We start from the raw sequence: 21,895 nt of genomic DNA, 5'->3' as shown, positions 1-21,895 counted from the left end.
ATTATACCGAACTGAAAACGAAGGGAAAGAAGCGAAAATAGATGAATTTTTGACTAAAATTGAACTACCAAAACTACAAATAGAGGAACAAAATAAATTAACAGAACCATTTGGAACAGTAGAAATACAAGAGATAATAATAAAATTACCAAATAATAAGACACCAGGAGAGGATAGATTTCCAATAGAATTCTACAAAACATTTAAAGACTTATTAATTCCGCCCCTCCTGGATGTAATCAACCAGATTGATGAAACACAAAGCTTACCAGATTCATGTAAAACAGCAATAATTACAGTAATACTAAAACAAGGGAAAGATCCACTCTCACCAGCTTCATATAGACCAATATCTTTGCTAAACACAGATTATAAGATAATAGCTAAACTATTATCAAACAGATTAGCAGAACAGGTACCGAAAATTGTAAATTTAGACCAAACTGGATTTATCAAAAAAAGACGCACAACAGACAATATTTGTAAATTTATTAACTTAATTCATGCAGTAGAAGGAAATATAGCACCTGCAGTAGCAGTTGCTTTAGACGCAGAGAAGGCCTTCGACAGAGTAGAATGGAATTATTTGTTCAAAGTATTGCAAAAATTCAGTTGACCGGAGAAGTATATTAATTGGATTAAAGCATTATATAAGGGACCGTTAGCGAAAGTGACAGTAAATGGACATGTATCAAAGCAATTTAACTTAAGCAGGTCAACGCGGCAGGGATGCCCACTATCACCTTTATTGTTTGCGCTAGCTATAGAACCACTAGCAGAATTGATAAGAATAGATAATAATATAAAAGGAATAAAAATAAAAGACAGGGAATATAAAATCAGTCTATTTGCGGATGATGTTATAGTGTACTTAACAGAACCAGAACTATCAATAAAAGAATTATATAAGAAATTGAAGGAATATGGAGAAGTGTCGGGTTACAAGATAAACGTAAATAAAAGTGAAGCAATGCCTATGAATAATGCGGATTTCTCAAAATTTAAGAAGGAATCTCCATTCAGATGGCAAATGCAGGCAATAAGATACCTAGGTGTACAAATAAACAAAAATCTAGGCCAATTATATAAACTCAATTATAATCCACTAATGAAAAAATTACAGGACGATTTAGAGCATTGGAAAGATCTACCACTAACACTGATAGGAAGGATAAACTGTATTAAAATGAACATTTTTCCAAGGATATTATACTTATTTCAGGCACTGCCAATACAACTGACAGAAAAATTCTTCAAAGAGTTAAAGAAAATAATAAGGAAATTTTTATGGAGAGGGGGGAAACCGAGGATAGCACTAGATAAATTAACAGAATGGTATAAACAAGGAGGCTTACAATTGCCAAACTTTAAAAATTATTATAGAGCCGCACAATTAAGATACCTATCAGACTTTTATCAAACAAGGGAAAAACCAGACTGGACAAGATTAGAATTAGATAAAAAAGGGGAAAAGATACCTGAACACAAAAATGGGATGAAAAATTGGTACAACATAGAACTTCTCCAGTATTACATCATCTCCTCAATATTTGGAAGAAGATTCATGTAGAAAGAAATAAAACAAATGATCAATTACCAAAACTAATATTGACGCAAAATAAGCTACTCCCTTTTACAATAGATAACCTTTCCTTTAGAGAATGGGAAAAAAAAGGGATTAAAAGAATAGAAAATTGTTTTTCAGGAAGTAGATTCTTATCCTTTGAACAAATGAGAGATAAGTACAATATAACTGGAGATACAGCGCTGGCATATTACCAACTGAGATCCTACTTGAAGGATAAATTAGGAAGAAATTTGAGTTTACCAGAGGGAAGTAACCTTGAATATGTGATTACAGATACAATGTTAATCAAAAGATTTATAACAAATATGTATATTAAACTGCAAGAAAAGGAGAATGAGGAAACAAATGGTAAAACTAAACAAAAATGGGAACAAGATTTAAATATAAAGATAAAAAAGGAAACATGGGAGAAATTATGTTCTGGAACGATGAGAAATACAATAAATACGAGGCTACGTATGATACAATATAATTGGTTACACAGACTATACATTACACCGCAAAAGTTAAATAAATGGGACCCAACAGTATCTGATAGATGTTTTCGATGTAAAAAAGAAATGGGAACAACAATTCATGCAATCTGGACATGTGAGAGAGTAGGAAAATTTTAGGATGATCTCAATCAGATATTAAATAAAATAACAGAAAACAATATACCAAAGAATCCAGAGATCTTTCTCCTAAGTAACATAAAAAACAAAGAATTTGGAATTGATTTGGAGGATGCACAAAAAAGATTTGTTAAGATAGCCCTAGCCGTAGCAAAAAAATGTATTATGTCAACCTGGAAATTGGAAGATAATTTGAAAATACAACAATGGTATATAGAAATGAATAAATGTATTCCATTAGAAAAAATAACATATAGTTTAAGAAATAATATTGAAATATTCGAACAAATATGGGAGCCTTACATTAAATACAATAGCGAAAACCTACCGGGGACAAACATTACCTAAGTTGATGGAAGGAGAAGGAAAGAAAAGAATGGACTCAGTAGAATTTCTGGTGTATTTTTGTTGAATGACAACATTGTCTGACTGGTTTAATGCAACCTAGATTGTATACCTAAAATGGATGAGGGGGGCTGGGGGGGTGGCTTGGGAGGAGGGAGGGGGGGGGGGAGAAAAAGTCACTGTATATGTGTGAAAAAGAAAAAGTGTATATCATGGCTAATGTGATTTATGGTGTGAAAAATAAAAAATTTTAAAAAAAAGAAGAGGGTGTAACAAGTGCCACAGTGAATAAAGTACAACAGAAGTTGTTTGTGAGTTGAACCAACAGAACTGTTTAATGGAATCTTTGCAGGATTTTAAATTATTACAGTTGACGCGCTATCACAATCACCCAAACTCTGAAGTCACGCACTTCCCAGTGTTCTTTTTGTTCCCGGCTACTGGAAACTCCTGATCCTGCAGTGGCCCTGCAACTATGGATGACAGTTTGATAATGGAGTGGCACGGTTCACCACATAAACAACCCCCCAACCCACAGAACTGGAGTTTGGAGGTGACACCTCAGCCAACGGCTAGAATGGGCCGGTGGATGCCCCTGCGCTGAGGGCATGTCACCCATACCAGCTGATCTAGGTCCACATGAGCCGGCTTAAGGCGATCTAACAAAACCATTTCTTGGATACCGCCAATGTCTGTAACAAACGTGGAGCTGTCATTCTCCAGCTCTTTGAAAGGGCCTTTGCAATGGCATCCTGAAATTGCATGGAACCATTAGGGTAGCTCAGCAAACCAATTCTGTGGAGGACATAGCTAAATCTTCCTTTGGTGATGTACAGATACGTAAACATATCCAAGGCAGTTCATCTATCCAATCTGGTCCGATGTCATGAGAGCAATTTTCATAGGATGGTGAAAACGTTCACTGAGCCATTGGACTGATACTCAGGTAGATGGTGTGGTGAAGAAGGCATTTGGAATGTTGGCCTTCATAAATCGGATTATTGAATTCAAGAGTAGGGAGGTTATGATGAAATTGTACAAGGCATTGATGAGGCCAAATTTGGAGTACTGTGTACAGTTTTGGTCACCAAATTATAGAAAAGATATAAACAAAATAGAGAGAGTGCAGAGAAGGTTCACGAGAATGTTGACAGGATTTCAGGGTCTGAGTTACAGGGAAAGGTAGTGCAGACTGGGGCTTTATTCTCTGGAGCGTAGAAGATTGAGAGGGGACTTGATAGAGGTGTTTAAGATTTTAAAAGGGACAGACAGAGTAAATGTGGATAGGCTTTTTCAATTAAGAAAGGGGGAGATTCAAACTAGAGGACATGGTTTAAGATTGAAGGGGGAAAATTATAAGGGGAACATGAGGGGAAATTTCTTTACGCAGAGGGTGGTGGGGATGTGGAATGAGCTTCCGGCAGACATGGTCGAAGCGGGATCATTGGTTACATTTAAGGAAAGACTGGATCGTTACATGGATAGGAGGGGACTAGAGGGGTATGGACCGGGTGCTGGTCAGTGGGACTAGGAGGGTGGGGATTTGCTATGGCATGGACTAGTAGGGCCGAGCTGGCCTGTTCTGTGCTGTAAGTGGTTATATGGTTATATGGACTGGGGATGATAGACCTTCGACTGATGCAGATGCATACCCAGAAACTGTGTGATTGTGGACCATAACCAGGACGTAAACTGAGTTTCTCTGTCAGAGGAGTATGCATGTGTAGTCCGAAACGTGCTATCCAATTGGCGATGAGGGCTCTCACACAAGCTGAAGCGGAGGTGTCGGAGAGCAGGACATCCTCTGGCCATCTCGTGAACCTGTCTACTATTTTGAAGAGGTGAGTAGCATCCTTGGACGGGGGTAACAGGTCAGCGATATCCATGTGGATGTGATCAAACCTGTGTTGCATGGGTGCAAAAACTTGTAGTGGGGCTTAGATGGGGCGCTGAATGTTTGAGCTCTGGCATGGGATTCATGTTGTTGCCCAAGCATAGACTTGCTTATGCAGGCTGTGCCAGATGAATTTCCCCATAACAAGCCTTGTTGTCGTCCTAATCGAAGGGTGGTCCAAAATGTGCATGGCGTCAAACACCTGAAGTCACCACGCAGCAGGTACAATTGGCTTCGGTTGGCCAGTGGATATGTCACAAAGCAAGGTGGTTTTTGCTGGACCAAAACGTACATCCTCCAGTTTCAGTCCCAATATGGGAGTGCCACATGTGGCCATTTCTTCATCTTCCTGCTGAGCTGCTGCCAAAGCCGTGTAGTCTATTCCAGGTGCAGGCGAATGAAGGGAAGCGATGGTGGTGACTAGGTTGTTCTTCCAGATGATATGATTTATCGTAGTCGTAAACTCTGAAATGTAGGAGAGTTGTCGTGCTGACAACAGATCTGACATCTTGGCAAATGCAAAAGTTAATGGCTTGTAATCTGTGTACAGCGTGAATCCTCTGCCCTCTAGGTAATAGCGAAAATGCCATATCCCCATCCAAGGAAGCTACTTAACTCTTCAAAATGCCAAGTAGAGGGCAAGGAGTTCCCTGTCAAAAGCACTGTACTTTTGCTCTGGTGGTCTCAGACGACGAAAGAAAGCTAGGAGATTCCAGAAGCCGTTGATGAGCTGCTCCAGGACTCTGCCTACCACAGTGCCTGACACATCCACCGTCAGAGCCATTGACACGTCAACCCTCAGGTGGACGAGTATAGTGACTCTCGCTAGCGCTCCTTTGGCAGTCTCAAATGCGGCCATGGCCTCATCGTTCTATTTCAGGTCCTTGGGATTCCAGACAAGAGTTGTAAAGTGGCTGCATAACTTTGGCTGCAGCTGGCACGAAACGATTGTAAAAGTTAATCTTGCCAACAAACTCCTCCAGGCCTTTAATGGTAGAGGGTCTTGGAAATTTGCAAATGGCCTCGACCTTGGAAGGTAGTGGAACCGCTCCATACTGACTGATGTGGTGGCCGAGGAAATTGATTGATGTGAGGCCAAATTGGCATTTGGTCAGGCTGATCGCTAACCCGTGGTCATTTAGCCACTGACATAGTTGACGGAGATGGTTCTGCTGCCGCAAGTTGCAACAAAGATGTCGTCAAAATAAACGAATATGAAATCCAGGCCCCTGAGTAACTGTGTCCATTAGGTGTTGAAATGTCAGGGCCACAATTTTTAAACTGAAAGTCAAATTGAGGAATTCAAATAGCCCAAATGGGATAATCAAGGCCGTCTTAGGAATGTCATCCGGGTAAACTGGCACCTGTGCACCAGATTGATTTTGGAGAAAATCTTGGCACCGTGAAGGATCGCAGGGAAATCCTGCATATGGGGAACTGGGTAGTGATCTGCCACAGTGATGTTGTTCGATAATCCCCACAAGGTCTCCACTCTCTCGACACCTTAGGTACCATATGTAGCTGTGATGCCCAAGGGCTGTCAGAGTGGCAAACAATCCCCATTTCCTTCATATGCTGGAATTCAACCTTAGCTAATCACAATTTATCTGGAGGTAGTCTGTGCGCTTGAGCATGCAGGGGACATCCATGAGTTGGAATGTGGTGCTGTATTCCATGTTTTGGTTGGGCCATAGATAACTGCAGAGTAATAATGGTGGGCAATTCCACTAGGATTCTGGTGTATCCACTGCTCAAGAGCGTCACTGAGTTGAGGTGAAGTGCAGGCAACACCATGGGGTGCAAGGTGAGGGACGAGAAAGTCTTCAAATTAATTAAGCAGCGACTTTGAGATCTACTAAAAGGGAGTGTGCTCACAAAAAAAATCAGCTCCCAGGAGTGGCTGCGATACATCAGCAATGGTGAAGGACCAGTTGAACTGTCATGAGTGGAAATTGAGTGGAATTGTCCGTGACCCATACATCCAGATGCTGCTGTTGTTGGTGGCCATGAGAGGAAGGCCCTTCTTTCTGAATGTGTGTCTAGGCCGGAGGAGGGAAACACGCTAACCTCCACTCCAGTGTTGACCAAGAACCGATGGCCTGAGTGTTGATCCCAAAGGAAAAGGAGGTTGTTCTGTGGCCAGCCATCACAGCCACTATCGATGGCCAACCTCGGCATTTCCTGGATGCATGTGGAGAGGGGGGGGGGGGGGGTGTTGGCAGCAACAGGCTACAGCTCCCCATCTCTGATGGTAATAGCACCACTGCTCTGTCTGCGCTGCGTCTGGTCAAATCTGATGCTGCACTGCTATCCAGAGTGGGCAGGGTTCATGCTCTTTGCTGAGGCACTGCTGCGGGTCCAACTGAAAGTCCTCCATTCTGCTTAGCGTGACACAACTCATCAGCATGTGCTGCTAAGTGATGGGTTTTTAAAGTTTTCATCTGCAAGCAGCAAACAAATGTCTTCTGGCATTTGCTTGAGAAAAAATTTTCTCGAAATGCAGACGCCTGTGTCCATCCATGAGCGCCACCATCTCATTCATTAGCTCGGAAAGAGTGCGATCACCCAGGCTGTCCAGATGGAGTAGTTGTGCTGCCCTGTTGCATCAGAAAAGGCTGAAAATGCGTATGAGCAGGACTATGATGGCTTCATACCTGTCGTTGGCTGGAGATTGGCATACGAAATCGATAATACGCTCCACTGTGTTTTGTTCCAGTGATGCAACAACTTAGTCATACTTCGTTGCATCAGTGGTAATCTGGCATAGATGGATCTGGTCCCCGGCCTGCCTGGACCTTACCTGTGGCTATGAGGTTTTAAATACTGGAAGTTTAAGCACAACGACATTCTGTGAATCCATAGTGAGATCCAAAATGTCGTTTGGACTGTCGAGGTCACCAACGTAGTGAGTGGTGCAGTGAATAAAGCACAACAGAAGTTTTCTGTGACCTCCTGTGACCTGAATCAACAGAACTGTTTAATGGAGCATTAAACGAGAACTTAACGGTTCAAAGTTTGATGATTATTATTTGAGTAATGGGAGTGGTGAGATAATATGAGATCCCATCTACGCATCTTTAAATCTTGAAAAAGACGACCACTGACATAATTCTGTCAAAAGAGCATTTTATTATGAGGCGTACATGAAACGCTAGAATTACCTTAACAATGTTCGAAATAATTACAGGAGGGTGAGGAGAGCATATTATCCCACCACTCCCATTACTCAAATAATAATCATCAAACTTCGAACTAGTAAGTTCTCGTTTAATGCACCAATATTTTTCGTAACACTCGTTGGTTTGCTAATATGAGATTTCAAAGCTCAGTGGTCTCTTTTTCGCATGGTCCGAAAGACCAGCTGGTAGATCAATATACCTCCAGTATGTGGCACAATTTAATTGGCAGCCTGCAAAATTGCTGCAATGAAATTTTGCCCCTCTGTCCTTAGAGGTTTATTGTAAAACCTGTTAAAAGTTTTTCCATTTGACCTATCCTGCCTGACGGATGATATCCCAAATGGGGACTTCCGCTCTACTAGCAGTAGACATAGCTGCCACTCTGTTTGAGTGAGCCCCAAACTGAGTGGTATCCACTCCAGCCAACCTCATGGTCCTTTAACCATCTGGCCAAGGTTTGAGAGGACATCCGCTGATGAGGTTTCCTGTAATATACAAATAAGAATCTCTCTTCTCCTCTGATATCGCAAGTACATTCAATATATTGTCTCAGATACTGCACCACACATAATCTTTCATCCTCTTGATAAGCATACAATTAAAAATCTGTTCCCACACTATCAGGTTTATTATGTTTCAACAAGTCATGAACATGAAAAACAACAAAATTATTTTCCCAAATTATATAGTCCAAGTGTAAACAAATTAAAGTCTGTATTCTTTGGGCCAAAATCAAGGCCACAAGCGTGAGCAATTTCCGTGATAAATCATGTAATTCCAAAGTGTATGCTGGCGATAAATGTCACAACAAATCCAACACAACTTTGCCATCGCAGATAGCATGATAAAGTGGCATAGGTGGACTTAAGTGAAATACTCCCTTCATGAATCTTGAAATCAGGGGATGATTCCCGACAATGTTTGGTGTCTCATAGAGTCAGGAAGGCCACAAATGCACTCTTGGCCATACTGATAGTTATAACTGGCTATGTGAACGTAAAACATAAATCAGTGAGGAAATGCAAAACATCTGAAATTGAAATGTAATTAACATTTAAGCTCTCATTAAAACAAAACAATTGCCATTTGTTAACATAAGTGGTGTATTGCTTCTGAGTTAACTTTCTCCATGAAGCACAATCCTTTCACGCTGAACTTTTCACGCCATTCCTGCAACATAAGAGATGGAGTTGAGTGAGAGGACAGGGAAGGAGAGATACTGGTTGAACTAGCAGTTCCTTGCTCTTTCTCAACAGTAAAGGCTGTTCTAGCAACATCCAATTCAGCATGGGGAACCAAGACTGGGAAGGCCAATTTGGCATCACCAGGAGTCCAGTGGCCCTGTCCTCCTGAACTTTGTGCAGACATTTAGCTACCAATAAGAAGGGGTGGGGGGGGGGGGGGTGGAAAGCATAGAAATTCTGTCCTGCCCAATCCATTGTAAAGGCATCTATGGCTTTCGCCTGGGGGTCTGGCAACCAGCATACATATATCGATACTTGGGCATTTAAATGAGATGCAAACAGATCGATCTTTGGCAACCCAAAATTGTGTACTATCAGATTAAAACTCTTTTCCCCAATGTCCATTCCATTCTATCATTGAACTTTCTAGACATCAAATCCACCTGATAGTTCAGACGACCTGGCAAATCATGGCTCTAATCCAGATATTTCTTTCGATACACCAACTCCACATTTGTATTGTGAGCCAATTACATGATGGGGACTTCACACCTCCCATTTTATTCAGGTATGCTACTGCTGAGGTGTTGTCTAACCTCATCAACACAGAAAGACTTCTGTGCCAACTGAGCTGCCAACATTTCTAGAAAGTTAATGCCAGATGCTGATGCTTGTCTAATCTCTTGAATAGTTCATCTGCCATCAGCAGACATAGTGAAGTCTGTGGCACCCCATCCTTCACCACTAGCATCTGATCAGATTTCTATATCAAATTTTCTAATCTCTATCATGGCATAAACCTGAGATACATTTGTTGTCCACCATACAAATTCTGCTTTAGCCTCTTATAAGCTCATTATAGTGTGAATAAAAGCTCTCACAACTGGAGGGAGAACATACGCTTTTATTAGCTTATAACCGAGGGTCTTACAGTGGGCTTCAGAAGAGCTCAAGGTTTAGGCAGGAAACCAGGGTTATAAATGGGCATAACATAACATCAGTGACTCTCAATTCACTGCACTCATAGGTCTATCAAAATGATCCCTAGTGATCTTTAAGGCTTGTACTTTATCTCTTTCCAGGAATCTATACTTTAGCAGACCATACTGAACAGCTAGGAAAGCAGCCACCAATTTCCCAATTACTTTTGCTACTTTCCTTATTGAGGGATGTGATTCTGCAATCTAAGCACTACAAACCTGTAACATTTCCACCTTTTTAATCTTCTGGCAGGGTTATTTTCATAGATTCTGTATTGAAGAGGAACCCGATGAATTTAATTTCTCTGGTTGGGCTGAGGACTGATTTTTCTGGGTATATAATAAATCCCAGTTCCTGCAGCAGCGCCATTAGTGGTGTTCACTGATCTCTGTTTTTTGCCATTGGACCTGCCGATCATGATGGTGTCACCCAAGTAACCCATCACCATATGTCCCTCCTTTCTGAGCTCAGAGAAAATCAGTTTCAGCAATTTGGTAAATATTCTGGGTGCAGAACTAAGTCCATTAGGTATTGCCACAATTCGCCCTTCCAAATAAACTTATGGAACTTTCTAGAACGCGGGTGTATAGATATTGAATAACAAGCATCTTATAAATCGACAGATGCCATAAAAGAGCCCGTACATAATAATGGCGTAAAGGAGTGAATTGTGTCCATTTTAGGTCAGATAAATCTAAGATCACTCTCGTTCCTCTGCTTCTCTCTGGTCCTGTGAATATGTTCGAGACGAACTCATTCTCTTCCCAGCAGCAGTGTTCTATTACGTTTTTGCGTTCTAAAGCTATAATCTCTTTATGTGTAGCTTCCATGAGATGGGGGCTGCGTATATAGTTGTATAAGCCCTATCTCCTAACTGGAGGGAATTTCAAACTCAATTTGATACCCAGACACTACATTAGCATCGGTTGTAATATTACACCACTGGCTAAAGAACATTGTTAATGAACCGCCCACAATCTTATCATCATAATTAGAAAATGTATTCAGCTGTCTATAGGTAGTGCTAATTTTTTCACCACGCTTGGTCAGCGTGGCTGTGCAATCTGGCTCGACCTCTGCGAAGAGCTTTGGGCAGGAAAATTCTGCTGCTGCTGTCTCCACAGAGAATGTTGCCCTAAAAAATGCCTGCGTGGTGGTGCCACCTGAGAGGGATATCCTCTCTTAAAGACCCCACATACCTGTGATAGGGATGAAACATAGCAGTTGCTCTTGCCTGTACTCTCGAATCTCTAACCACTCCAGCTGCTGCCTTCTGCTGCTCATTCAAGTCCTTCAACTGTTTACTCAGATCATCACCAAAGAGAAATTTAATGACAGGATTAGAGGGTTTACATAAATGAGCATAACAAACATTTAGATCAGGCTTTATCAGCTCCTTCCAGTTCATAATTGGCATGGGAGAGCAACCCCAGCACATCTTGTTGTGTCTCTGTTATATCTGATGACAATGTCTGGGCAAACACAGTGATACCTTTAACCAGAGAGTCCTGTAATCTTTTATGCTTCATGTCCTTGGCTCTCTTGGGGACGTTCAAATTGTTCCATATTGCAGGGTTTACTTTTGGTACATCCAACAGAGGGCAATTGGCTGGGCAGGGGTATTTTTTAATCGAGTCCTCTACCATCCTCTTTTCACAGACATTAGATACCAGATATAATATTGACCCAGCAATTTCTTCATCGAGGGGTTGCCCAATGCCCCTTACTACTGCAATTTTTCTGCGATTGATGGAATTTTTCTCTCATCCTGACTAATGGGAGTAATGTATTGGGGGTTAGGGGACTCGATTTTCACGTCTGACCCCTCGGGCTCTTCCTCGTCCCATTCATATTGGTAATAAGATTCCTCCCCCTGCTCAGAAGGCGCTTGTGGTTTACTCACGATTGCTGATATCCGGCCTTCCAACTTGTCCAAGATTTCCTCTTTGGTCGTAAGCTCTGCACTCCGGCAGGCTTTTGCGACGGCCCCCAATCGAGCAGGTGCCCGTGGATCAGAGACAATTTTCTCAGGATTTTTTTTGTGGCTGGTGGTCATCCTCGCCCGTTGAGCAGGCGGATTAACTATGCCCAATCAGCAGGTCATAGAGAGGCCAGGTCTTGTCTTATTAAGTGAAGACACCTCCCCTTCACTGCCACTAGAATTGAGGAGAAATACTCACACTGAGCTCGCCTCCTGAGGTGGCATTTCTGTATCATTGCCAGACAGTGAAGCTAGATCAGTGCAGCCAGACTTGGGCTCCACCCTCAACGAGCTTAGGCTGCTGTTGCCTGATCACATCCCCAATGGAGGTACATTGGCTTGCCCTGACCCAACGCCCAATGGAGGTAGGTTGGCATTGCTGCTTCTCAGTGGGTTGACTGCTCCCCAGCAGGCCCGCTGGTTCTTCGGCATTGCAATCGTACTGTAGGAGCTCCATGAGCTTGAGGTCTGTCCCTTACCACACTCCGTCCCAACCTCAGGGCCCGAGAACCTCCCACCAACTGCCCTGGATCACTTTTTGCTGACCTCCTTCGAGGGAGAGCCTCCTTAGGGTTTACGCTCAGCCTCCATATGTTAGTTGGATTGTCTTAAACATGATTTACCAACTTTTTTGGAACTTTTATCGGCACTCAAAATGGTGCCCATGCTGCGTGCTGCAAGTCAAACAGATGAATTTGCTGCACATGTGCAGATGGAATCTCATATTAGCAAATCGGTGAGCATTAGAAAAAATAATGGAATCTTCGAAAGAGTTTAAATAATTAGAGTTGGCGTGCTATCACAATTAACTGACCTCTGAAGTCACATGCTTCCCAGAGTTCTTTGTGTCCCCCCCCCCCCCCCGGCCATGGGGAACTCCTGATCCTGTGGGGGCCCATAACTACGGATGCCAGTTTGATAATGGAGTGGCGCAGTTCACCACAAGGGCCCTATTTGAATGTTTTGTTGACCTGCCGAGTGGTGCACAACTTCAGGAGACAATGGATGGATTTGCAGAATGGGGTTATCCAATTTGTACTGGTGTCATTGATGGCATACGTATTCCCATCAGAGCCCTTACAATCGGAATGGCTGGCTCTCCATTGTTCTTCAGGCTGTTGTAGACCACAACTACTGGTAAGGATCATGCTCTGAGTTATAATTATTTGCCTTTATCAATTTATATATTTTATATTGTTAAAGTCAGCCATTGATGCAAGTAAACAGACAGCAGGAAAGCACCACAGGACCAAGTAAACATATGACAGCTTCTTTATTAGCGGGAGTAAGGGGGAATTCAAGAAAGAGTTCAGTGTCTCTTCTCTACTCTGAGCCCAACACTCAAAGTACCAGAGTGTTCGCCATACCTTCATACAGAAGTTGGGCAGGGGTCTTGAATGAAACCCTTACAAGTTTCACACCAGCTACCTTCTGTGTTTACCATTATGTATAAACTTGTAATGTCTAGAATTGTCTGAGAAGATCAGAGTTTTCTTTATCCCAAGACATATTGTCATTTTTGTGGATAATACTATTTCACTTTAGCACAGATGTTAAAAAGCAATTATATTCTCATGTTTGCAGTAACTCAAAGCCTTACCTAATACATTAACCCTTTATTAAGCATATTTATTGCATTGAACTAGAATTCACTTACTATGTATTGTTCAGATGGCTGGCTCCTCCCCTGGCTCCACCCTCACCTACTCCAATATAATCGCTGGTTTTCCCTCCTTATATCAGATTCATCTGAGGACTAGTGTCTACTGGCGATTGATTGTAAGCCATTAAACTCCTCACTTCTCTCTAAGTGCAATCAGTCACATTACCATTTTAATAGCTTAGCTTTGAAACAGGAAGGAAGCTCTGTTGAAGCCAGACATGCTCCAGATCGACCCTCTGTCCCCTGAGGCCCCGGAGAAATTCGCCTACTGGCTGGAATGTTTCCAGTCCTACCTGATGGCCACACAAGACGTCTTCAACTCCGATAGTCTCTGTAGGTCTGAGTCGACCCCAAGGGATTTGCTGTCATCAGAGATTGTGCTACCATTATGGACACTCTCTGAAAGACCACGACGTCAACCTTCAGAGTTTTCTCCATACGGCCAAGGCCCTGAACCTCGCATACAACTGCAGAAAGTGCATGTTCCGGATGAAACATTTGGCAATCGTGGGCTATGTGGTGGAGAATGGTGTCATTGGTGCTGACCCTAATCAAATGTGCCTCATTAGACCTCTTGATCACAAGGACCATGAAAGCCTGAAGGAGGTGCCTGGGCTTCTTCTCATACTATCCCCAATAGGTCCATCACTACATGGTCCACCCCCTCTTAAAATCCACCTCTTTCCCATTATCGGTCAAACCCCAGGCATCTTTTCACTATGTTCGGAGCTACATTGAAAAGGTGACCATGCAAGTGATGGACAAGAACACAACCTTCCAGATGGAGAGTGATGCCTCTAACATAGCTCTATCCACTACCCTTAACCAGACGGGCAGGCCGGTTAACTTTTTTTCCTGCTCCCTACAAGGCCACGCACTTCAGAACCCATCAGTGGAGAAAGAGGCTCAAACTATTTTAGAGGCCATCGGGCACTGGAGGCATTACCTGGCTGGCAGAAAATTTACACTGCTCACTGACCAGCGTTCGGTGGCATTTATGTTTAATAATGCAAAAAGGAGCAAAATAAAGAATGATAAAATCGCTAGGTGGAGGATTGAACTCTCCACCTATAATTAAGACATATCATACAGGCCAGGTGCTCTCAATGAACCTCCAGTTGCCCTGTCAAGAGTAAATTGTGCCTCTGCACACACCAGTCAGTTGTGGTCACTGCACAATTAACTTTACCACCCGGGCATCACTCAGATGGCTCATTTAGTCGAAGCACACAACCTGCCATAATCCATTGAGAATATCAGGGAAATGACCAGGTCCTGCCAGGTCTGTGCAGACTGCAAGCCTCACTTCTATTGCCCAACCAAGAGTACCTGATAAAAGTATCCTGCCCCTTCAAATGACTCAGTGTTGATTTTAAGGGTCCCCTCCCTTCCACCAATGGAAACATGTACTTCCTTAATGTCAAAGTTCTCCAGTACTATGGCGCTCAACCAGAATTACCAGATCCCCAACAGGCTTAACTTGTAAATATTTGTAAAATATGTTTTTTTTAATAAATGGTCTCTGTTTTTCACCCACAGGCTCAATTCTGAAGGAAGGGGTGAATGCAGTGACCTGGAATTCACTGTCTATGTATTGTTCAGATGGCTGGCTCCTCCCCTGGCTCCACGCTCACCTACCCCAACCTAAACCCTGGTTTTCCTGCCTTACCTCAGATTCACCTGAGGACTATTGTATCTACCGGCCATTGATTGTAAGCTATTAAAAGCGCGTTTGTACTCCTCACTTGTGTTACATCATAAAACTTACTCTTCCACAAGATGTCAATATAAACACAGATTTTTTTCTTGTTCTAGATGTGTATGTGGGTTGGCCTGGTCACACGCATGATGCTCGAATTTTAGTCAACGCCCATCAAGGCCGAGATTAAGGCGGGCACCTTTTCCCAGGTGAAGTAAGTTTATATACTCCACTGTACAGTAGTTTATGTGTATCAGTCAATCGGTCATTTTTTTTGTCACGTAACCATATAGGGACAATGACATGTTTATATGTTTAAACTGAAGGAATGGCTGACTGACTCTACTTCAAATGAGATTCATGACAAGTCGAAGGGTCAGGTTCAATCCTGTGAATGTAAAACGGACACTAGGAAACATTAGTGAACTGATTGTTTGTGATCTTAGAGGTTGCATAAAGTACTTATACATCTACATCGCTCTGCCCACAGAAATCCAAAACTACTAACAGAGTGGAAATACCCATGCATCTAATCAGAGACCCAGCTTAGCTTCGTAGGAAGTGGCTGATGAAAAGGTTCACTAACCACCATGCACTCGATCAACAACAGCAACCCTTTATTTGATCTCGTCAAAGATGCTGGTAGAAAATGCTTTTGGACATCTCAATGGTTGCTGGAGGTGCCTGGCCATGCAACTTGATACTTGCACCACTTTTGTATTGGATGTTGTTGTTGCCTGTTGTATTCTACGCAATATATGTGAGATTAACAAGGAACACTTCTTTCCAGAGTGGAACACTGATCTACTTGATCTCCCTGAGGAGCCTGGTTAGCTTATCAGGATGTATAAGCACACAGTCACCAGGCTATCCATGAGGCAATTATATCCCTTCTATAAGCAATTTAAGCTACTAAATGACAGCTTTTAGTGAAATGTGTATTGCACTTGTCAGAGAATTGTAGTGAACAGGAGACATGTAAACAAAAATGAAAATATTTAATTCAACTGTATATAACTATTTACAACTGTGCAAATAAACAAGACAGCAATAACCATTTGCAAAAGACACATCACTCCAGTAGCTGGAGGAAGGAGGTGGTTGAGATGACTCATGTGCCTTGTCTGAGTGCTGCATGAAGTCATTCTGCTGTGGTAAATGAGATAAATACTAGTTATGGGGTGCAGGAGTGTGGAATTGTAGTAAGGGAGATTGTTGCAGTGCATCAGGAGCGTGATGCTGTCATGCAGAAAATGAAATGAGAGTAATCATCTCCCACATGAGTGAAGCCTGGTTCTGTATTTCTTGGTGGAACTCTTTAAATATATGGCCAAACCCTTTCATCTCTCCTGATCAGTCATGTCTATCGGCCTCCCGTGCTGCCATCGCCGCCTCCTGCACATCTCTCCTCAGCTGTTCCTCATCAGCCCTCCGCAGGTTCTGCCAAAGATGCTCCCTCTCCACATCAACTCAATCCATAGACAGTAAAATTTTCTTCATCTCCTGGGTTACTACTTGAGCTTAGGTAGGTCTCTTTATTTTTTAGGTGGCTAGTACCCTAGAGAATAATGTAGTACAAGCTACATTAGAGAGACCAATCTATAAGGGGTGTAATGATAGTGATCAGGTTTTCATGGCAACTAGCAATGCCTTATTGTTTGATTAGGCTTGGCTGCCAGCCGGGGCCTGACATAAGTATGCAGAGCTGTAATAGAGACTTGTAGCTTCATGGCCTGCCTCATGGTGCTGTTTACAACAACTTTAAAATAAATAACCTTTTCTTTCATCCATGTGTTGTCTTAAGAACTCACACATATGAATACAAGATGAAACATGGTGTCAGAAGTGATATGAAGGAAATTAGAAGGAAATACTTTAAAAGGTAAAATCTAAAGTCAGCAACTGATCAGTGAAGAAAAGCTAACACAGTGAAAAATGGAAGGATTACATCCACCAGTGAAACTTCAGGTTACAGGTAATATGGCTGAAAATTGGAACAGATTTAAACAACATTTTGGATTGTATTTAGTGGCAGTCGGAGATGATGAGAAAAGTGACAAAGTGAAAGCATCAGTTTTCTTACATGTCGTGGGAGATGAAGCCGTGGAGGTGTATAATAACCACATTTTCTGCTGAAGGAGACAAAATTAAATTGGAAAAAATGGAACAGTTGGAGACATACTGCATACCTAAACGTAATGTGACATTTGAGAGGCACAGATTTTTCACATGTATACATAAAACAGAAAAAAGTATTGATCAGTATGTGACTGAATTGAGAAACAGAAGCAAAACTTGTGAATTTGGTAGACTGACTGACTCATTGATAAAAGACAGACTTGTGTGTGGTATTCCAGGTCTAAGGAAAGACTGCTAAGAGAGCAAAATCTAGACCTGGAAAAGCCACAGCATTCTGTAAAATTGCAGGCAAAAGAGATGTTCAGTGAAACGAGTGCAGCGTGGATGCAGTGAACAATAATAGACATAAACCATTTAACAAAAAGCATGCTAAAGTGGAAAGAGAGATGTAGCCAGCGAACAAAAATGAAAGGGACAATCGAAACCCATGTTGTTGATGCGGTGCACAACACCTACCAAAAAAATGTCCAGCATATGGTAAAACTTGCTATATGTGCAACAAAAGCAACCATTATGTCTGTTGCTATAGGAACCAAGTGCAACAAAGCAAGTTTCATGAAGTAGATAAAAGGGAGATAAAGGAATTCTATGTAGATGCTGTGAATGAAAACAAGAAAGAAAACAGAGACTGGATGTTGAGATTAAAAGTGAATGACATGTACATTTCAGGTAAATTAGATACTGGAGCACAAATTAATGTAATATCAGAGACTGATTTTAAGAAGATTAGACCGAGATTAGACCAAGACCAAAGATGTATGGAACAAAAGTGAAGGTGACTGGATATTCAGGTATTGATATTCCAGTGCAAGGAGAATGCATGGTCAAAGTGAAACACAAGGACAGAGAGCACATGCTAGCATTCATCGTGGTATCAAAGGATGTACAGACCATACTAGGTTTAACAGCCTGTGAGAAAGTGAACCTGGTAAAAAGAGCCCACATTGTGGAAAGCGAAGGAGAGACAGTCTATGATTAACTCATGAAGGAGTACAATTTCAGGGTCTAGGCTGCCTTCCAGGAGAACACACAATCAGAGTGAATAAACGCATGCCACTGATAATACATCCATGCCGAAAAGTTCAATTTGCACTTTAAATGCAACTAAAGGCAGAGTTGGACAGGATGGAAAGTCTGAACGTGATTCAGAAGATAGATGAGCCAATGGACTGGGTGAGTTCATTCGTTGTTGTGGACAAAAAGAATGGAAAACTTAGAATTTTCATGGATCCAAGAGATCTAAACAGAGCAATAAAGAGAGAACACTTTAACCTTCTGACGTGTGAAGAACTCATGTCACAGTTTGCAAATACAATGAACATTGAATGGGAGTGGGATCATGACCATGAAAAGTCATGGAGGGAACTAAAGAAACTGCTCACAGAGGAACCAGTTCTGAGGTTTTACATCCCAGCGAGACCCATCAAGATATCGTCAGGCACATCACATATTGGGCTCGATGTAGTTCTTCTGCAAAAATACGATGACTGGCAACCCTTTGCATATGCATCACGCTCAATGACAGACACGCAGATGCGATCCACTCAAATTGAAAGGAGCTGCTCAGCATCTGCGAAAGATTGAATCAATTTGTGTCAGAGACTGTGCAGAGAATGACCATAAGCCGTGACTGCATTGTTCCAAAAGCCATTAAATGAATGTCCACTTAGAATACAAAGAATGATGATTACAACGCTATTCACTGAATGTAGGATACACTCCAGGTAAGCTAATGTACACAGCAGACACGTTGTCTAGAGCTGTTGACACGAGAGAGCCCACAAACACCAAAATGGATGAAGACATGAATGCCTTTGTGGACATGATCACAAGTGCATCATATCAGATGCAAAAATGGAGCTCATAAAGTCAGAGACAACTGAGAAAAAATAATCTTGGATGGGTGGCCCAACATGAAGCAGAACTGCTCACCTGATGTTTCAGAGTACTGGAACTGCAGGGTGGAACTATCAGTGGTTGAAGACATCATCTATAAAGGAAACAAAATCCTTATCCCAAAGAGTCTGAAAAAGAGATGCTAAAAAGGATCCATGGAGGACATCTCGGAAAGTGTAAGAAAAGAACGCGAGAGCCGATGTACTGGCCAAGAATCAGCAATTATACAACAAATGAAGTGTCAAACTGAACAATATGCTGGAAATATCAAGCAAGCAATCCTGCAGAACCACTAAAGCCTCACCCAGCAGCATATAGACCTTACCAGAAGATAGGCGCTGACTTTTTCGAATGTCAAGGGTAGGACTATCTGGTAGTCACAGACCATTACTCCCTGTATCCAGGGGTGTGTAGACAGAACACCACCTCCACTGCAGATGCTGTAATAACAGGTAAGAAAGCCATATTCTCAAAACATGATGCGGCAAGCGAGGTCTTCACAGACAATGGACCCCAGTTTTGCAATTTAAAGTTCTGACAGTTTGCAAAAGAGTGGGACTTTGTACGCACCATGCCAAGTCCTCATTTTCCACAGTCCAATGGTCTAGTGGAAAAATCAGTACAGATAGTGAAAAGACTGATGAACAAGGCAAAAAGCAGTAGAACAGACTTCTACTAGAGCATGCTAGTATACTTCACAATATTGCTCGAGTGAGATATGTCACCAGCACAACTCCTTATGGAACATAAGCTAAGATTAAACCTACCCATTCAGGAGAACTTCCTAAAAACCAAAGAGGGGGAGAAAGTGAGGAAATTCAAAGAACAACAGAAAGAAAAGCAATAGTACTACTTTAACAGAAGAACAAAAAACCTACCAGAACTTTACACTGGTGACCATGTAAGGCTAAAAGACAAAACAAACTTATGGACTCAGAAGGGAACTGTCCTTAGTGAAGTCCAACCAAGATCATACACCATTCAGACATATGAAGGTGCTGTTCTGTGAAGAAATTGTTGAGATCTTCAAATGGGACCAGCCACAATAGATGGAAAGATAGATTCTATTGAACAACCTGAATGCACATCTGAGAAGACATCATCTGAGGCAACAATTCAAATTCAAGGACAATCAATCAAGAGATCGTCAAGACACATAAATCCTCCTAAGAGACTTATTGTGCAAATTTAAAGACTCCTGTTATAGAATGAAGTAGTGCTATCTTATTCGCTCTTCAGGTTTTAGTGTATGTAAATCTGAACACACAAAACAAGTTTAAAAAATATTAACAATGTTGATAATAATAAAAATGTAAATTTTTGGTGTTAAAATTAAAATTGCAGAGTTATACAAAGAAAACATGTTAGTTAAAAATAAGCTACTTTTGTTTTAAAAAAGGGAGATGTAATAATAGTGATCAGGTTTGCATGGTCACTAGCAATGCCTTACTGTTTGATTAGACTTGGCTGCCAGCAGGGGGCTGACACGCAGTATGTTGGATCTGCAATGGAGGTTTGCAGCCTCATGATGCTGTTTACCACAAATTTAAAGTAAAGAACCTTTACCTTCATCAATATGTTGTCTAAGAACTCACACATATGAATACAAGATGAAACAAGGGGAGGTACTCTTACCAAGCACATGACAAAAATTGTTCATCATGAAAAGAAATAAGTTTTTACCTGGTTGATTATGAGATGCAGATTCTCTATTGCTGGCCTCTGTATCCATGCCGCTCGGGACTCCGGCATCTGGTCTGCTGCTAGAGAAGGGAAATGCAACCTGTGGTGATATGACCACCAGCTTACTGCAGGGGGTGATCTCTGTACCTGCAGGAAGGTGACCTAAGGGCTGACTCCGCCTGGTTGGCTGTCAATCAGCCAACCTGAATATAGATCAGAGCTGGTCACACCTGAGCCAGTCACATGAGAGCCACCGAAGGATGAATTGGTGTTCAGACTTTTATCTGAATAAAGCCTGTTGTATCTGAATTTATCTGAATAAAGCCAGTCTTTGAGTTTTGTGCTTGCTTGCTGCTACCACAGCACTTCACATAATTGCAACTATATCATGGGACAATGGATCCTCCACATTGCTCAGAAGAGCAACCGGGTATGCTGGGTGACTTGTTCCCCACATGGCATAGCACAGATCAAAATACAACCAGTCCAAATGCCCTCTTCCACTACTGCCATTGTGGTCGTTTACTTAGTTGTATTTCTTACACGGACAATTTTGTTTGCTTATGTTCTGGGACTTGCCCGAGCAAAGCCATGGTCTCTCAGTTTTTGAGCAACCTCTCCAATATGGGCCATCCTTGACCGTGCCTATTATGTGGTGGTTAATGTTGTTCTCAGCTCGGATGATGAGGAGCTCATGGATCTCTGAATCACCTGAGTTCGTAAACCTTGTTGCTTTTAGATGCTGATTCCTGAATGTTGGTTTAAAATTTTCATATCTCCCACTGAAACGTCACACATGTTTCTGCATCATCAAAACATCATATTCCAGGATATGGGTCCTGGAATGTCAGAAGTGCTCTTTACACAGCCAGTGGTCCTGGACTGTTACTAGGTCTGCTGCTTGAAAAAAAAACCAGGACTGGAATTTTGTCTCAGTACTTTTTAGACAGCAGGCCTTCTGTTAAAAAGGCACAAAGGTCGTGGGACAAAAGGGCTATGTAAAAAGCATATCTGTCTACTACATGAGTTGAAAATGAGTTAAAATGTGA

The 21,895-nt window shown here is 41.9% G+C and overlaps 1 protein-coding gene across 2 annotated transcripts in view; it reads left to right on the top strand.

Moving 5' to 3' along the window:
• The window catches only part of fat1a (FAT atypical cadherin 1a), a 256,473-nt gene extending 239,559 nt beyond the window's left edge, over nt 1–16,914 (top strand). The window contains exons 27-29 of one of the 2 annotated variants that reach the window (XR_011353525.1): nt 14,969–15,141; nt 15,245–15,342; nt 15,619–16,914. Coding sequence is in view for 1 of the 2 variants with exons in the window: in XM_069924528.1 (XP_069780629.1) it covers nt 14,969–15,141; nt 15,245–15,292 (221 nt within the window). In the remaining variant the exon portion in view is untranslated. The remainder of the gene's footprint in view (nt 1–14,968; nt 15,142–15,244; nt 15,343–15,618) is intronic. The other variant, XM_069924528.1, reaches the window with a different exon arrangement.
• Nucleotides 16,915–21,895: the final 4,981 nt, after the last annotated feature.

Source organism: Narcine bancroftii, chromosome 3, assembly GCF_036971445.1.
Source record: "Narcine bancroftii isolate sNarBan1 chromosome 3, sNarBan1.hap1, whole genome shotgun sequence".
NCBI classification, from domain to species: Eukaryota; Metazoa; Chordata; class Chondrichthyes; order Torpediniformes; family Narcinidae; genus Narcine; species Narcine bancroftii.
Note: the sequence above shows the minus strand (reverse complement) of the source record. Positions and strands in the feature narration are given on the sequence as shown.